Source organism: Bos indicus x Bos taurus, chromosome 29 (genome assembly GCF_003369695.1).
Source record: "Bos indicus x Bos taurus breed Angus x Brahman F1 hybrid chromosome 29, Bos_hybrid_MaternalHap_v2.0, whole genome shotgun sequence".
In the NCBI taxonomy this organism is placed as follows: domain Eukaryota; kingdom Metazoa; phylum Chordata; class Mammalia; order Artiodactyla; family Bovidae; genus Bos; species Bos indicus x Bos taurus.
In genome coordinates, this window is record NC_040104.1 from 8,517,435 (window position 1) to 8,534,557 (window position 17,123).

At 61.9% G+C, this 17,123-nt stretch overlaps 1 protein-coding gene across 2 annotated transcripts; it reads right to left on the reverse strand.

The window, feature by feature from the left end:
• Positions 1 to 258: 258 nt before the first annotated feature.
• On the reverse strand, positions 259 to 15,383 carry CCDC88B (coiled-coil domain containing 88B). 2 transcript variants are annotated; one of them, XM_027532317.1, is made up of 27 exons: positions 15,192 to 15,379; positions 14,716 to 14,861; positions 14,449 to 14,560; positions 14,295 to 14,364; positions 14,151 to 14,209; positions 13,968 to 14,051; positions 13,746 to 13,889; positions 13,403 to 13,548; positions 13,199 to 13,280; positions 12,886 to 13,044; positions 12,216 to 12,362; positions 11,818 to 11,926; positions 11,273 to 11,409; positions 9,839 to 10,960; positions 6,384 to 6,511; positions 6,189 to 6,306; positions 5,557 to 5,652; positions 5,314 to 5,454; positions 4,745 to 5,001; positions 4,274 to 4,417; positions 3,874 to 4,060; positions 3,574 to 3,719; positions 3,248 to 3,346; positions 2,889 to 3,055; positions 2,124 to 2,330; positions 1,920 to 1,988; positions 259 to 749 (listed from the first exon to the last, which is right to left on the reverse strand). In XM_027532317.1, exons 1-27 carry the CDS (start codon positions 15,249 to 15,251, stop codon positions 694 to 696), a joined length of 4,392 nt encoding a protein of 1,463 aa, XP_027388118.1. In that variant the 5' UTR covers positions 15,252 to 15,379; the 3' UTR covers positions 259 to 693. The 2 variants fall into 2 exon arrangements, with proteins under 2 accessions (XP_027388118.1, XP_027388120.1); XM_027532319.1 differs by lacking the exon at positions 1,920 to 1,988 and having other exon boundaries at positions 15,192 to 15,383.
• Positions 15,384 to 17,123: the final 1,740 nt, after the last annotated feature.

The window sequence follows — 17,123 nt, forward strand, 5'->3', positions numbered from 1 at the left end:
GACAGGGACAGGGTCGGGGCGGGCCCTCTGGGTATTTCACTGCCCCCACTCAGGAGCCCAGGCCCAGACCCCCACCCACTGCTGGTCGCTCAGAGCCTCCCCGCCAGCCCAACCGGCCCCTCCCCTGAGGAAAGCCCTTTGCTGCCCCATGCAGGGCAAGGAAGCCAATAGCCACCAGGCCCCTGTCAGCAGAGAACTCCAGGCCCCGTGTCCCTGGCAGCGAGTGGCTCCTGGCTGTGGCCGGTAGACAGAGCGGAGTCACTGGTTGCACCCCAGCTTTATTCTCCTGTGCCTCACATCTGAGCCAAGGTTCAGAAATGGACCCAGGTCACCGTCCCCAGGGAATGGTCCTTGGCTCCCCTCCTGGGCCGGGCTGGGGGCTCTCTTGCCCACTCCCGCCTGCCTCCCTCAGCTGGGAGTTTCCCTGGGGACTGCCTCCTCAGGGAGGGCTGCAGGGCCGAGCCCCAGCAGGGAGCTGTTTGTGGGGGCCAGCCGTCCCCCCTGTCCACAAACTCGTCCCAGCTCCAGCTTGGGCCCCCAGTGCAGGCCATGGAGGATCCAGGGGCCCAGGTCTCCTTGTCCAAGGACTCGCCATGAGTGCCCTGCCTCCCCGCGTTCTTGGGCTGCCTGGGGTCCCCACTGAGATTCCAGTGCTGAGAACACTCCGCTCCCAAGCTCTCCATCCATGCGGTGTCACTGGCTGAGAGAAGGGGCGAGAGTTCGCTTCTCCGGTTCCTGCACCTCGAGGCCTGGAGAGAAAAGCTCAGCTCAGGCTTACCCTCTCCAAGGGGTTCCCAGCCGCCTGGCCGGGCCTCGAACATACCAGGCCTTCGCTTCAGCTCTTCCCTCTGCCAGGAACACCATTCCCCAGATACATGAACAGAACACACCCTGACCTCCAAGCCTTTGCTTCAGCTTCACCTCCTCTCGGAGGCCTGCCCTGAGCACGCTACCTGACCTTGCCACCTGCCCACCCGAGGCTCCTGATCTCACCCACCCTGCTCTCTTTTTTTTCCCAAGGACACTGTCACCTTCTAATACTGTAGGGCTGAGCTCCCCAGGACAGGACTGGGCACCTGAGATGTGGCCAGTCTGAACTGCAATGTGCTTGGGTGTAAAATACCACTGGATTTCAGACTTAGTGTGAAAAAAATGAAATATCTCATTAAGGATTTTTTACACTGACTACATGTCTAAAATGGTAATAGTTTAGGCATACTGAGTTAAAATATATTAATATTCTAATATTAATATATGTGGTGATGTTGAAATATATTAATATATCGATATTAATATGTACTTATAGAGTATATTGGTGTATTGATGTATAATTTATTAAATGCATTAAATATATACAATATATAGTATATTAAATATATACCATATGTTTATATAATATATTAATATGCTAATATTAATTAACTTTACATGTCTCATTACTTCCTCTGATTACTTCCAGGGGTTTCCCTGGTGGCTCAGGTGGTAAAGAGTCTGCCTGCAATGTGGGAGACCCAGGGCCCTGGGCCCTGATCCTGGGCCAGGAAGATCCCCTGGAAAAGGAAATGGCAACCTACGCCAGTATCCTTGCCTGGGAAATCCCATGGATGGAGGAGGCTGGCAGACTACAGTCCACAGGGGTCGCAAAGATCCTCTGATGAGGCTACCTAAACATTTTAAATTACACGTGGAGCTCACGTCATAGTTCTATTGGACAAGCTACTGTAGATAATTATTATTTTTATGCATATCATGAGCTGTCTCCCAGCTCCCCATACCAGAATGTTCTCTGTTATATTCCCAAGTATCACATCACCTGACATTCCAGAAAGGCTCATGGTCAAATGAGGGAATGGGTGAACGAGGCCTGCCAGGGGCCCAGGAAGGGCAAATACCCGCTTTCCTCCCCGGCCCCCACTCACTCTCTCCGTTGGCATCTGCTTCGTGTTCCGCCAGGGTCTCGATGGAGCCGCCCCATCCCACGCCAGGTCCTGAGGGCACAAGGTGGCCACTGGGCCATGAAGGCCAGAACAGAGGCAGCAGGGTGGGCGGGCAGACACAGGAGCCAGGAGGGAAGCCCCCTCCCCCAAGGAGCCAGTGGGCCCCCAGGGACCCTTCTCCCTCACCTTTGCCATGGGAGCTGGGTGCCCCCAGGGGCCCTGGGCGCCGCTGTCGGAATCGCTGCCGGGGGGTGTCCCCAGGACTGAATGATTCAGAGCTTCGCCCCACGGGGAATCTTGAGCTGAGTTTTCGCCGCTGCCCACCCGCCAGTGTCTCATCCCGCAGACACAGGGAGCTCTGTGCCCGGCGCATGGGTGCCGGTGAGGGGGACCCTGCAAGAGGCACAGGCGGGGGGAGGTGTCTGAGCAGTGCCGGGAGGGCTGGGGGGAGTGGGGCCGGGGGGCGGGACTGGCAGGAGGAAGCTGCATGGGCGCCACAGGGGACAGGCGGCTGCAGAGATGGGGGCTGGGAGTGGGGGCGGGCAAGCTTGCATGAATGGAGGTGGCGACCGGAGGCAGGACCCTGTGCTGGCTCTGACACTAACTCACTGTGTGACCTTGGGCAAGGTGCTTCCCCTCCCTGGGCCTCGGCTTCCTCGTCTGCTGTCTGGGATAAGTGACCTCTGACTAAAGTCCCCGCTGCTCCGAGATCCTAGGCACCGCTCTGGATGGGTAGGACCGGGTGGGCGGCAGTGCGGGCGGGAGGGAGGTGCCAGCCGAGAGGGACGCAGCAGGGACCCAGGGCAGAGAGTCACCGGAACCATCTGATGCGGGGAAGGGGGGGGCGGGAAGCTGCAGCAGGAAAGCCCAGTGGGGGACACGTGCACAAGCCACACAGGAAGACCAGGGGCACTGGCGAGCCCCTGGGGGCAGGGGGGCCCCCAGACCCACCTGTCCCATCCGCCTCCCTGCCCTCAGGGAGCTCCGTCTCTGAGGGGCCCCCCAGGCTCTCCGTGCTGCCAGCCCCATCGGCCCCCAGGCGCGGCCCCCCATGGGGGCCCCCCTCCCGCCGGGGCCGCATCAGCCTCTTCACCTTGTCTGCCAGCCAGCTGCCCTTCCTGGGGGCAAGAGGGCACAAGAGGCGGGGTCAGGCCAGGGAGGAAGGAGGACAAGAGGGCCATGTTGGGGGTCGCAGAGGCCAGGCCAACCCTCACTCGGGCCTGGACCCGGGCTAGGCCAGGGCTCAGAGGGCAGGGCAGGGGCGAGGTAGGGAAGACCTCCAGCCCACCAGGGTGGAGGGGCCCGCTCACTTAGTCCGGGGCAGGGGCCCAGGCTCCAGCACGCGATACTGGTCCATGATTTTCTCCACCAGCTTCTGCTTCTCCCGGCGCAGAGCATTGAGCTGGTCCCTGGGAGGATGGGGAAGGAGGAGGTGGACTTGAGGCCTGGGCATGAACGCAGGGTACACCCTGGTACACCCCTGCTGGTTAAACAGCAACATGCCCCAGGATAGGTTGATACACCGTGCTGCCCGAGCCCCCGGGAGGGTCAGCCTCCTCTTTTCCCCAGGCCTTCCCAGGGAATCGCCCCATAAAGGTCCCAAGGGGCAGCCACGCCAGCCCCCGCAGCCCCTCACAGGTACTCGCGCTGCTCTCGGTGCAGGTGGTCCCGGCTCTCTAGGCTGCGCTCCAGGAGCTCCCGGTTCTCCCGGCTCAGCGCCTGCACCTCGGCCAGTAGCTGCCGGTTCTCCTCTTCCTGGGCACTCCGGAGCTCTGTCAACAGCTGTCATAGGCAGACAGCAGGACAAACAAGCAGGGGCTGTGGGGGACGCTTAACCGGGTTCAGGGCAGCTGCCTTCCACCAGATCCTGACTCTTTCCAACCCCACCCTCCCCTCCAGCCACCCTCCCTCCCCAGCCACCCACCCCTCACCGCACCTCACACTGCGTGGTCAGCCGGCAGGCACTCAAGTCCAGCTGCTGGTTGGACTCCCGCAGTCGCTGGCTCTGGGCCTCCAGCTGTGCCCGCTCCAGCTCCAGCCTCGCCAGCCGGCCCCGCAGCTCCCCACGTTCCCCCTGTAACTCCCCGCGCTCCCGGGACACCTCCGCCAGCAGCATCTGAGCCCTGCAGAGGCAAGGAGACCTGCTCTCCAAGAGGAACACCCCCACGCCCCGCCCACCTCAACTGGGCCCTTCATGATGGCAGAGGAACCACAACGAGGAGTGGAGGCAAAGCAGAACCCCATGGGGAAAGGGACTAACTCACTATCAACCCACTTTGCAGGTGGGAACACTGAGAACTGGCCCAGGAGGGGAGGGGCTGTGCCCGGGCTGGTACCTGTCATGCTCACTCTGCAGCCTCCGGAGCTCCTCCTCCAGGCCCCGCTGCCGATGCCCATCCTGCACCAGGCGTTCACGCTCTGCCAGCAGGGCCACCTCCTGCGCCTCCACGTTGGCCTTCTGGGCCTGTAGCTGTTCATGCCTGCGATGAACCAGGGGCTCAGGGGGCTGCAAGGACCAGGGGCCAGGGCAAGCAGGCAGCTGGACCATCTGGAAGTCCTCCATCTCCTAAGCATAGGCCCCGGGGGGCAAAGCCACAGGGCAGAATGCTGTGCTAGGTGCCCACCACTCTGGACCACAGATGAAGCCCCAGGGTGAGCCCACCCTGGAAGTGCAGAGAGCCCTGCCACACAGAAGGGCACAGCCAGGGAGAGGGGCCTGCTGGTGGTTCCCAGGGAACAGGGAGCCCGCTCTGGGTAGACAGGAGGCGCCCAGGAGAGAAGCTGTGAGCTTGGAGGGGGGTGCTCACCGGCCCTGCAGCTCCCGATGGGCCAGCTCCAGCGCCCGCATGTTGGCCTTAAGGTCGCGGTGCCGGGCCAGAAGCCCCTCCAGCTCAGCTTCCTGCCGCCGCTGCAGCTGCGCCAGGGCCTCATGGTCCCGCAGCAGGGCCTGCTGCTGCCCGCGGGTCTCCTCCTGGGAGCGCCGCGCTGCCTGCACCTCCTCCTCCAGCAGCCCCAGCCTGCGGTGCAGCTCCTGGCCCTGGGTCTCCAGTACAGACTTCTCGGCCTAGGCCAGAGGGGAAAACGGGGTGGGGGGCTGCTGTGGGGGGCATCCCAGGCCGGAAAGGGGGGTAAGGGATGGGGAGCAGAAGGCAGAGGGCGGAGGAAAGGAGAGAGAGCCGTCGGGGGGTGCCAAGGGCCAGTGGCACAAGGCCAGGATGGGACAGATGGAGCTGGGGTCGGGTCAGGGAAAGCCAGAGGGACGGATGGCCAGCCGTGGAGGGGAGGGCTGGAGGCGGGGTGAAAAGGGCACTGATGGGGGGCTGGAGGTGGGCAGGAGCGGGGGACAGGGGGGAGGGCCGTGGGGGGCCGGGCCCACCTGCAGCCGGCTGCTGTTCTCCTGGGCCCGCTGACTCTGCAGCAGCAGCTCCTGGGCGCGCCCCTGCAGGCTCCCCAGCTGCCCCTCCAGGTGCTGCAGCTGGCCCTGCAGAGCCGCCTTCTCGGCCGCCAGCGTGGCATTCTGTTGAGGGGTAGGGAGGGGGGGTGATTAGCAGGGGGCCGGATCTCCGGGGCACTGCTCCCTGCCCCCCCAGCCCCACGCCCACCACAGCCCGACACTCACACTGCGCTCCACCTCGATGAGCCGCATGCTCTGGGCCTCCGTGCCCTTGAGCTCCGTTTGCTCCTGGGGCCCCAGCCCTGCAGCGCCCTGGCGCAGCTGCAAGGAGAGGCCCGGGGAGGTCACACAAGGGCATCGCAGGGGTCTGGGGGCAGCCCAACAAACCTCCCCTGGCAATCCCACAGCTGTCGGCCGGGCGGTCTGCTGGGGGCCCACTGGCTATGTTCTTGTCTCCGTCCCAGGTGGACAGCGAGCCCCCTGAGGGCAGCGGCAGCCTGGTACGGGGCCCGCATCACACCTGCGCTGAGCCAGTGTGCAACAAGGGAGTCAGAAATGATTCCTAACATATGACTGTTGGCGCTAAGCTCAGGAAGTGGTGGGGCCCCTGCTGGAGAGACACAGCAGGTGCCTCAGAGTCAAGCTGCCAGGCTCAGTCGGGTTGCAGAATGGAGGCAACAAGGCCCGGGCAGCCTGGCTCCCAGCACAGCGCTTCTTCCTACAGACCCTGAAAGGGCATGCAAGGCAAGCGACTGGCCAAGAACCGAGGGGTGAGATGAGGGGGGGCCCTGAAGTACCTACCCGAGTATGGAGACAGGGGTGGGCTCAGGCCCCAGGAACCCGGGTGGTGGCCTCACCTTGAACAGCTCATCCTCCAACTGCAGGGCCCTCTTTCTGAGCTCCGTCAGCGCCTCCTCCTTGCTGGTGGCTGCCGCCTGCAGCTCAGCTTCCAGCCGCTGCTCCAGGCCCTGGTACCTGCCGGGAGGAGTCTTAGCACCCAGCCCTCCCCAAGTCTTTACCTGCCCCTCTCTGCCCCTTGGGTAGTGCCCCACCTCTGGTGCTGGAACTCCTGTTCCCGCAGAAATTCCTGGCGTTCCAGGGCTGCCCGCTCCAGCTCATTCTGCAGACGCTCCAGCCGGGCCCCCAGCTCCCGGCCCCGCACCACGGCCTTCTCCAGCTCCTGAGGGCAGGCAGAGCAGGCTCAGGGCCAGAAGGGTAGACCGCCACCCTCACCAGGCCTGAGCATCAGGAGACCTGGCCTTCTGTCCTTGATCTGTCACCCTGAGCAAATATCTTTAAATCTCTGGGCCTCTACTCCCCCATCTGTAAAATGGGAGCAAAGCCTGATGACCTTGCAGAGTGCATATGAGAGAGCCGGGGATTATAAGCCTGCCAGGGAGTGAGGGAAGCCCCTGGGCCAGGGCTCAGAGACACTCGCTGGGCACATGTCTTCACCTCTTTGAATCCATGGTTCCTCATGTGCCCAGTGACAGCTAGATGCTCCCTGCGTGCTGAGGCCACACGGGGCAGGTGAGGGGAAGAGGGGCTCAGAGGCGGCAGGTCTGGAGAGTACTCTCAGCCACAGAGGGATGGCCACAGAGAGCAGGAACCTGGTGAAGGCCAGGCCTAACCACAGTGGGAGCTGGGAAGGGGAGGGCCAGGATGCTTGCTGCTGGCCAGGCCTGTGGCGGTTGGGCCATACCATTGAGGAAGTGGGTAGGAGACCCGCTCTGGCCTGTGGCCCCTGTCCCTAGAGAGGTAGGTCAAACCATTCTGAGGTACAGGGTGGGGGTGGAGGGGCTCCGGCAGGATGAAACCGTGGGGAAGGGCCGACCACGACAACCGCCCCCCAAGTCCTGCCCTTGGAAATGGAGCCTACCCATCTTTGCTCTGGTCTTCCTGGCTTAGCAACTCCACCCAGGCCAGCCCCCGGGGTCACTGCACTTCCAGATACCCTTGGCCACTGCCTCTCGCTGAAAAACTAAAAGTCCCACGAGGCCCTGATGCCCACAGCCCCCAGCCACAAGAGCCCCAGGACAGAGATGAGGCAGAACAAGTATGCCCACGAAGACCTGCATCTCAGGCGGGACCCCTGCCCTGCCCCCTCCAGGCCCCAGCCACAGCCCCCAGGGCCCCACCCCCTGTGCCTCTGCCCCCACCGACCCCTGCAGCGGGGAGGTGCGCTTGGACAACCCCATTGGCCCCTGGTTCCCTCACCTCCCTCCCCTGGCCAGCCACCTCCTCCTGCACCGCGCCTAGTTATCACCAGGAACTGCTCCACCGGGAAATCTCACAAAATTCCCCTTTGTCCTTAATGTCTTCCACCCTCTTGGTCCTCAGAGCCAGCTCTTTTGGCCAGCCAGCCCTACCGGCTCTTCCCTACCCACTGGCTGGCATTCCCTCTCCACTGATTAAGCCCATACTGAGTGCCAGGCACTGCCCCAAGCACTCTACGTTCATTATCTTACAGGATCTTGTGACATAGGTATCATTTTTATTCTGGTTTTACAGGTAAGGAAACGGAGACTCAGAGAGGAGTAACTGGCCCCAAGCCACACAGCTGAGTAGGGCAGCTGAGCTATAACCCAGATCTACCTGCCAGCATCTCTCAGCTCCTACAGAGTGGACCCCAGAGAGAAGCTCTTGGCTTTACCCTCTCACGCACACTCTCTATTCTCACACGCCCCAGCCAAGCCAACAGCAGGCTCCTGACTCCTCAACATCAGGAGATGTCTCGGAGCAAATAACTTCTCCTCTCTGAACCTCAGTGTCCTGCTCTGTGTAACAAGGAAACTGCTCAGCTTCCAGAAGATTTGATACTTCCCAAGTAGTACCAGTGGTAAAGAATCTGCCTGCCAATGGAGGAGATGCAAGAGATGCAGGTGTAATCCCTGAGTTGGGAAGATCCCCTGGAGTAGGAAATGGCAACCCACTCCAGAATTCTTGCCTGGAAGCTTCCATAGACAGAAGAGCCTGGCGAGCTACAGTCCATGGGGTCACAAAGAGTCAGACATGACTGAACACACATGCATGCTGCAGCATACCCTCGCCCCAGCCCTGGGCTGCACTGGCCCGAACGCCCATCCCCTTGCCTCATGGTCTCTTCTGCTTCCCCCGAGGGGCCTCCAGACCTGCAGATCTGACCACTCTACTCACATTATACCCTCCATTGACTCCTTGTCACCCTCGTGAAAACAGCTGCAACTCCTTCCTTTGCTGGGAAGGAAGATGAAGCCTTGCCCAATAGGAAACCTGCTTAAGGAAGTCTCCATGTCACCTCGCTCCACTCCCTGCCTCACACTCCACCCCTGCAAACAGGCCTGCTCCTCCTCCTGGCTCATTGCCATTCTCTCTCCTCCTCCAGGAAGCCTTCCCTGATGAGCCCCAGCCTGAGTCCAGTGTGCTTCCTAGACCCCTACGGCTCCCCGCACAGTCCTGTCTCCACCCCAGACTGTGAGTGAGTGTCTCCCTGAGGCTGCAAGTGCTGGCTGCCTAGTACAGGGCTGGTGCCAAGAAGATGCCAGCAAACATGCTCGAATGAATGAATACAGGGGTTTCCAGGTTTTCTCTCTTCTCCAACCCCCATCCCAGCTCCGGCCAGCCTCACCTGCCACTTTTTTTTCTTTTTTTTTTTTGCCACGCCATGCAACTTGCAGAATCTCAGTTCCCTGACCAGGGATCGAACCTGTGCTTCCTGTACTGGATGCACAGAGTCCACTGGGCCACCAGGGGATTCTCTTACCTGCCACCTTGACCACGGGCACTGCCTTCGTACGGCCCCAGGTCCCCTTGTACACCAAGGTGACTCTCCCCAAACCCAGCATCACACAGGTCGGCCTACATCCTTGAGTGAATTTCCCTGCCTGGGGATGAAGTATCAATACCCACAAAGCTGGCCTGACACACCTCTCCACCTACCCCCACGTCACCCAGGCTCCTGAGCATTTCTAATACCTTCAAGTCTTTGCACTAGCTGTTCCCCCTGGATGAAATATCCTTCCCCACCTAGTGAGATCTCGATCTTTCCTTAGAACCCTCCCTGAAGCCTCCTTGCCCTGACCCTGGCATCAGTTCCCGTTCCCATGGATTGCAAAGCATTTTACCCATGACAACCAATGTATCCTGAGCCTTTGCCCACCATGAACTAGATTCTTCACACCATTATTTCCATCGGCCTTCCAAAGCCCCCATAAAGCAACTATGAAGAGCACCCCCATTTTACAGAGGGAGGCACTGGGGTGCAACTGAGTAAACCACCACAGTCAGAGAGCCAGGATTTGCACCCAGGCCATCTAGTTCCACCTCCTACAGCCACCCATCAAAGGCAGGGGACATCTGCCCCCGGCCCAGGCCAGGTGCGCATTTGGGAGGCGGGAGTGGACTTTGCCCTTCCCTCTCCAGCCCCAGCTCAGTGCTGGGTACTCGGTGGCTGCCGACGAAATTAATAACCCCCAAACCCCAGCAACTGGCCTGGAACCCTGTCTCCTGGCCATGACCCCCGCCGTACCTCCTGGAGGGCCTGCCTCTCCCGGCGCTGCGTCTCAGCCTCCTCCAGGTGCCGGCGGCCCTCGGCCTCCAGCACGTGCAGCCGCTCCTCGGCCTCCTCGGCCCGGGCCCGCAGCCTGGGCGCCTCTCGCTCCCACTGCCTCCGCTCGCGGCCAGCTGCTGCCAGCGCCTCCGCCAGCGCCTCCCGCTCCCGCGACGCAGCCTCCAGCTCCCGGGCAGAAGACTCCACTGCCTCCCGCAACCGGGCTAGCTCCCGGGCCTGGGCCTCTACCTCCCGGTGGGCCTCAGCCTCTGCCCTCCGGGCCTGAGCCAGCTCCTCCGAGAGGCGGGCAGCCTCCGTGCCTCGGGCCTCTAGCCTCCGGGCCTGGGCCTCCAGCTCTGCTCGAAGGGTCTCAGCCTCTCGCTTCAGCCGCGCCGCCTCCTCCTGGAGGGCCTCCCGCTCAGGGACACCACTGACCAGGATCTCCTCGGGGGCCCGTGCCTCCCAGGTCCGGACTTCAGGAGCCCCTTCCAGTTTCTTCTGTGACTTTCGCTGGGTTGCATCCCCGACCAACCCCCCCAACCTGTGTTCATGCTCTCTGGCCTCTGTTTGCCCCTCAGGTAGGTCCAGCTTCTGGTCTAGGGTCCCCTGCTCCTCCAACCGCACACACAGGCTGGTCTCCGAGGGTCCCGGCTTGCTCTCAGGGTCCTCCTGTCTCACCCTCAGGGCCTCTGGCACCGACTCCCCAGTCTCTCCTCCCAGAGACAGCTGGGCCTGAATGTTAACCTCGGGACCCTGAGGCGGGGTCACAGAGGCAGGGGTCCGGAGAGGGGCTCCCAGGCCAGCCTTCTTCGGGAACTCCTGTGCCTCTGCATCGGGGTCTGACTCCTGGGGCATGGAGTCTGCAGGGACCACGACATCCGTCTGCAGAGGCTTCTCCACCACCTGTGGGTCCAGATCAGATGCCGATGCCTCAAGAGCTGACTCAAACAGCAGGGGAGTTGGGTCTGAGGCCTGGGAGCCTTCGTCCGCTGCCTGAGCAGCCAAGGCCTGGGGGCCGGGGTCTGAGGTCAGGCAAGTCTGGGGAGCTAAGTCCGGCTCTCGAATCACCGAGTCTTCATTCTGCTCCTCCAGTAGGGGGGGCTGAAGGCACATGAGTTCAGTTCAGTTACTCAGTCGTGTCTGACTCTGCGACCCCATGGACTGCAGCACACACGGCCTCCCTGCCCATCACCAACTCCCGGAGTTTACTCAAACTCACGTCCATTGAGTTGGTGATGACATCCAACCATCTCATCCTCTGTCATCCCCTTCTCCTCCTGCCCCCAATCCCTCCCAGCATCAGGGTCTTTTGAAATGAGGACACAGGGTCTTTTCATGAGGGCACATGAGAGGGATGGTCAAACCCAGAGGAGGTGGCCAGGAAGGGCCTGCTGATGGTTGGAGGGGACTCACCTGGCCACCTGGCTGCCTCTGCAGCACCCGAAGCAGGCCTCGAAGCTCCTGATTCTCCCGCTCCAGGGTCTGCAGCCGCCCAGCCTCTGCCTCCCTCACTTCATCATGTAGCGAGGGAGCCACTCCGGGCAGGAGTTCTAGGGTGTGGGAGATGAGGTCAGCAAAGTCCACTCTGCTCCCTTATGACTCCTCATATACACCCCTAGCCCTGACACCAGACCTGGGGGAAGGGAATGAAACCAGAAGCCAACCCCACTATGAAAAAAAAAAAAGAGGGAAAGTGTTAGTTGCTCAGTCGTGTCTGACTCTACAAACCCTTGGTCTGTCCCCCACCAGGCTCCTCTGTCCACGGGATGCTCCAGGCAAGGATACTGGAGTGGGTAGCCATTTCCTTCTCCAGGGGATCTTCCCAACCTCGGGACTGAACCTGGGTTTCTTGCACTGCAGACATTCTTTACTGTCTGAGCCACCAGGGAAACCCCAATAGCTACAGGGGAAAAAGAGGCAGCTCCCACCCACAGACCTGCCACTGGGGCCCCGCTCACCCTCCCCAGGGGAGCCCGGGGGTGGCTCCAGGCTCCGCTGAAGCTCCAGTTCCAGCTCCACATTCTCTTCTGCAAGCTGGTCCACCTGATGCCGCAGGGAGTCCAGCTCCTGGAGGGGAGAGCAGGGTCAGGCAAGCCCTCCCCTCTGTGGCCAGGCCCAGTGTGGGGGCTAGAAGGTCACTGGAAGGAAATGGCAACCCACTGCAGTATTCTTGCCTGGAGAACCCCATGGACAGAGGAGCCTGGCAGGCTAGAGTCTGTGGGGTCGCAAAGAGTCGGACACGACTGAGTGCACACGCACGCATAAACAGAGGAAACAGGGAGTAGGAGTCAGTGATCACCAAAGAACCCTAGGGACCTCTGAGGTCACGGACCACTGAGTGGCCGGGGGGTCTCACCGCGTGGGCCTCGCCCAGCCGGGTCCGCAGCAGCAGGTTCTCGCGCTGTGTCTCGTGCAGCCGAGCACAGCGCTCCTGAGCGGCCTCCAGCTGCTCCTCCAGCAGCGCCTTGGAGGCCTCCAGAGCCCCCGAGAGCGCCCGCTCCTCCTGGTGGGGAGCAGAGAGCCGGTGGAGGGATGCCCCCCTCGCCCCGCACTCCAGGCTCCCCTCCCCATCTGACCCTACACCCTAGTGGCTCTCCAGGCCCCGCCTCTCCCCTCCATCTGCCCCTCCCCCTCCAAGTTCTCTCCAGGGACCCAGCACCGGGCCCCGCCCTTCTCCTGTGTAGGCCTTGCCCCTTCTCAAAAACGGCCTTCCAAGATGGCATCCTTCTAGGCCCCCACTTAGCCCCATTGCTGGTGCTTTAGACGCTGCCTCCCCTACCGTTCCCACCCTCCTCTCCAGGACCTAGCCTTGCTTAACACTTCCACCTTGCCTACCACTCCCCTCCACCTGCCCCATCCTCCAAAGGGCCTATCCCCAGACACCCCCTCACCCCGTTCTCCTAGCAATACCTGGGGCCTCCACCAAGGCCTGACTCTCCGCCAAACTCTCCTCTCTTGGCCCACCCTGTCCCTCAGAGGCCACGCCCACCCTATGCCCAGCCCCGCAGCCCCGCCTCCCGCCTCACCTCTAGCCGGCCCTTGCAGGCCTCGGCCGCCTGGAGGCGCTCTCGGCAGCGTCGCAGTTCCTCCTGCAGGCGGGGCAGGCGGCCCGCCCGTTCCCGCAGCGCTTCTGCCTCCTCGCGGTACAGCTCCGCCCGCTTGGCCTGTCCCGTCAGCGCCTGTGCCTGAGCCAGACGGGTGCGGAGCTAGGACCGGCCACCCGCCAGCCAGAGGGATTGGGACGGGAAGGAACCGGGTTGGAGGAGGCAGGAGGACGGGGAAGGTGCGGGGAAAGGGTTAAGGAATGCCCCGACCATGCCTGGGGACATCTGAGCGCACCTCCTGGCGGAGCCTTCGGATTTCGGCCTCCAAGCCCTGCACCTCCGCTTGGGAATCCAGCAGCAGCTCGGCTTTCTCCTCGCTGGAGGGAAGGCACGCAGGAGGGGGTCTGGGGACCTGCCCCTTCCAGCCCTTTTCCTCCAGGCCTGATCCCAACCGGGACCCCATCCTGCCGCCTGCCCCCAGGTCCCTCCCAGCACTCACAGCTCCTGCCGGAGGCGCCGCAGCTGGGCCTTGGCATTGGCCAGCTGCAGGGCCAAGTGGTGCGAGGCCCCCTCCGAGGGAATCTTGGCAGGAGCCTCAGGCAACAAGGGGGCAGGCTCCCGGTCCAGCAGCAGTTCGGCCAGCCGCTGTGGGAGGTCAAGGGTCAGGAGCAGCCCCTCCCAGGACCCCCACATCTGTCCCCAATTACCCAAGCTGAATCTGGCTGTTGCAGCCCTGCAGACCCAAGACCCACAGCCCCAGCCCCACACCTGGACCCCAGTGCCCCCTTCCCCACATGTCTGGATCCCATGGTCCTCCTGTTCCTTGGCCTGCCGCCCCCTACCTGGGCCCCCAGGTCGCGCTCCCGTGCCAGCTTCAGCAGGGTCCCCATCAGGCTTCGGGACAGCATCTCCAGCTCCGGAGGCGCCAGCTCCCCAGGCTCCGGCCCAGTCAGCGCCAGCACCAAGCCTGCCCCAGGCTGGGTCACCTGGAGTCCAGGGAGAGCAGTTCAGCCAAAGAAGAAGAAGGGGGCAGGTGTCCCGGAGGGCAGCCCAAGTCATGGTACCTCCTGGATGGCAGCAGCCAGCTCGCTCTGGACCTCCAGGCTGAGGCCCTGGATGTGGCGGATGAACAGTTCCCGGTGCTCGCACTGCAGGGGGGCGAGGAGGGGGCGGTGAGACTGGTGCCAGAGGGCATCCCGCCACCTCTGCAGCCAGACCTGGACCCTGCCCTGCCCTGTCCCGCTCACCTGCACTGACGCCCCCAGCAGTAGCCTAAGGATGCCTTCCAGCTCCTCCACCGCCTCCTCTGCAGGGCACAAGCCACAAGGGGTTAACGGGGAGGGACAGCGGGTAGAAGCAGGAAGGGGTGGAGGGGAGGTGGGAGAGAGCACCTGAGAAGGGGTCAAAGCCCAGCATCTGGAGGTCTGGGGGCGGCGACAGGATCAGCAGCTGCAGCTCCTCCTGGGGTGGAGGGGGTGGGTGATAAGAGATGGGCCTCCCCCCAGGGGGTCTCCTGGGCTCAGCCTCCACCTGCCGACCCCTCACCTGGTAGAAGTCCCTCAGTCGGCCCCACAGGTGGTTGAGGTTCCACAGCCGCCAGGCTGCGGGGCCGTCACGGCCCCTTATCATTCTAGGGGCCCCTCGGGAACTGGGAGCACTGTGAGCACAGGGGCAATTGTGGAAGCGGAGATGGAGGACCCACCTCCTCTGAAGCCGGCTCTGCCAGGCACCCCTCAGGCTCCTCCCCCTAGGCCGCCTGGCCCCCTCCCCTCACGCCCCACCCACCCCAGGTCATCCTCTGATGCCCCTTACATGATGCCCAGCACCCGCAGGAGCAGGGCCCCATCGCTGAGACGCAAGAACCTCTTCTCCGGACACAGAGGCCCCTCTCCTTCCTCCTCCTCCTCCTCCCCCTCCGGCTCCTCCGCCTCCCCCACCAGCCCGGCTAGTCCCAGTGCCTGTGGGAACACAAAGGAGTCATCTGGCCTGCCCAGGTGCAGGGGGTGGAGACCCCCACCATCAAAGTGAATCCGGAGCCCCTCTGACCTGCCGCCCTGCACCCACATAGTCCCCTCCCCACCAGTTCCCTGAATGTCAGTGGCCCTGGGTCCGGACTCCTTTTCCTGCCCACAGCTGCCTGGACTTCTCTGTTCCCACTTGAGGCCACCCCTCCCCTCAGCCCCTTCCCCCCCGACACCCCACTCTGCCCTCTCTCCCCCCACCCCCACACCAGCCCCTCCCTGCTGCTCGTTTCCTCTCTCCAGACCCCCCTCCCACTGCCCCCTCACCCAGGTGGCCAGGCTGCCACTCAGGAAGTCTCTGATCCTGGGCCCCTTGCCCCCATCCATGACGGGGTCAGGGTGTTGGTCCCACTGCGGCAGCTACACCTGCCCTGAGAGGAAGAGGAAGTCCCCGAGTGGGGGATCCCAGGCCCAGCCACAGACACCCTGTGCCGCTTCCTCCTTCCGGGTGCTGGCGGGCCTATGCACCCCCAGAGTCCTGCCTCAGCCCCCCTTTCACCACTCCACATCCTCCCAGCATCTCGGGCAGGGCCGCCCCAGAGGTCAGCTGGGGAAGGTGGAGTCAGGGCCACCCAGGAGCAAGGCCCACCACTCTCCTGGCTCCATGGACAATGGCGGGTGAGTCCTCCCCTTATGTGGGCCTTGGTTGCCCAACTTGAAACCAAGAGAGTGACCTCAGCCCTGCATCTTCCAGGGCCCCAGAAAGGGTTCCAGGCCTTATATGGTGACTCTAGGCACCCACAGTGCATCTTCCAACTTGCCTGGCTTTCCTTTCTCAAACTTACCCAAACCACCCTCCCAACCTGTGACTCTTGGGAGGGGCTGCCTCCCACATCAAGCCTCCTCTGAATCCCCACCAGAAGTGAGTACCTCTCCTCAGACCCCACCCTCCCCCAGCCTCTTTATATACCAGACTGAGATAGGACATCTACTCCATGTGCTAGTGACCTCACAAGCCTTGATTTCCCATCTGTAAAAGAAGTGGGTTAGAATCCAGCCTCTGAGGGACGCAGTTCAATGCAGAGACCAGCGGCATGTCTTGGGGATAAACCAGGAGGATACCCCAGTTCCCCCACTGCTCACTAGGGGGCGCCGCGTGGGACACTGCTGGGTACCAAGAAGTAGTAAAAAGTCATGTTGTCCCTGCCCCCCGGGGGATGCACAGCACGCTGGGGAGACAGCTATGCAGAAAGTTGCACACACACCCAAAAGGTAACGTTGCAGCTGTGCTACATACACTGACAGGTAAGGGATTTGACTTCAGTGGGATGATCAGGAGACACATGGTGGGGGAGGAGGGCAGTGACAGGGCAGCTGAGATCAGGGATGACTGGGTTAAGCAGGTGACGTGGGGATGAAGGAAGGGCATTCCCAGAGGCCCAAGCAGAATGTGCAAGGGTTCTGTGGCAGCTGGAAGTGTGAAGTCCAGAAATTATTCATGTTTCATTGATTTCCAGACACTTTATTTCTCACATTTCAATCTCTAAAGTCGGGTTACATGGTAGAGTCGCTGGCTAGCTGGTGGCAGTCCTGACATTGTTGTCATTGCCTGCACGTGTCTACACTCCAAAAGCATCCAACCCTGCAGAAAGGGCGTCAGCAGCCTGGAAGAAAACCCTGGAGACAAGAGCAGAGCACTCTTAACCCCAGGCTCCAAATGGTGCCGGCTCCCAGTGGAGGGGAACCAGACTTGTCAGCAACACTCCCAAAGCAGGAATCCAGAGTCAGCTTGCTCTGCTGTCCTGCATGGCTGGCTTAGGACTCCAATGGCTACTTGTGAGTTTCTGCCTGCGATGCAGAAGACGGGGGTTCAGTCCCTGGGTAAGGAAGATCCCCTGGGGAAGGAATGGCAACCCACTCAAGTATTCTTGCCTAGAGAATCCCGTGGACAGAGGAGCCTGGTGGGCTACAGTCCATGGTGTCTCAGAGAGTCGGACAGGACTGAGACTAACACTTTCACACTTTCACTTATGAATTGGGAGGGGGGGATGGTGGGGAACAGTGCTCTCTCGATTCTGGATACCTCACAAGAGGCGGTGACAGGGAAACACCAGACATCCCGCCTCAGATTCCAAATGTGAAGGAGTTTCCTGAACACCATAAACTACTTTGCTTCTATTTTCCTTTTTATGTGTGCATTCGAATTATGTATGATGAGAATCTATGTCTAAGGCAAAAAGAGCTCCTTCGGGAGGTACA

Excerpts from the sequence above, each read along its gene's own strand:
- CCDC88B (XM_027532317.1), bottom strand. The coding sequence starts at position 15,251 with ATGGATGGGGGCAAGGGGCCCAGGATCAGAGACTTCCTGAGTGGCAGC. Across the intron at positions 6,307-6,383 it reads CAGGAGTTCCAGCACCAGAG|GTACCAGGGCCTGGAGCAGC; the intron begins GTGGGGCACTAC and ends TCCTCCCGGCAG. Across the intron at positions 4,061-4,273 it reads CTGCAGAGTGAGCATGACAG|GGCTCAGATGCTGCTGGCGG; the intron begins GTACCAGCCCGG and ends TTGCCTCTGCAG.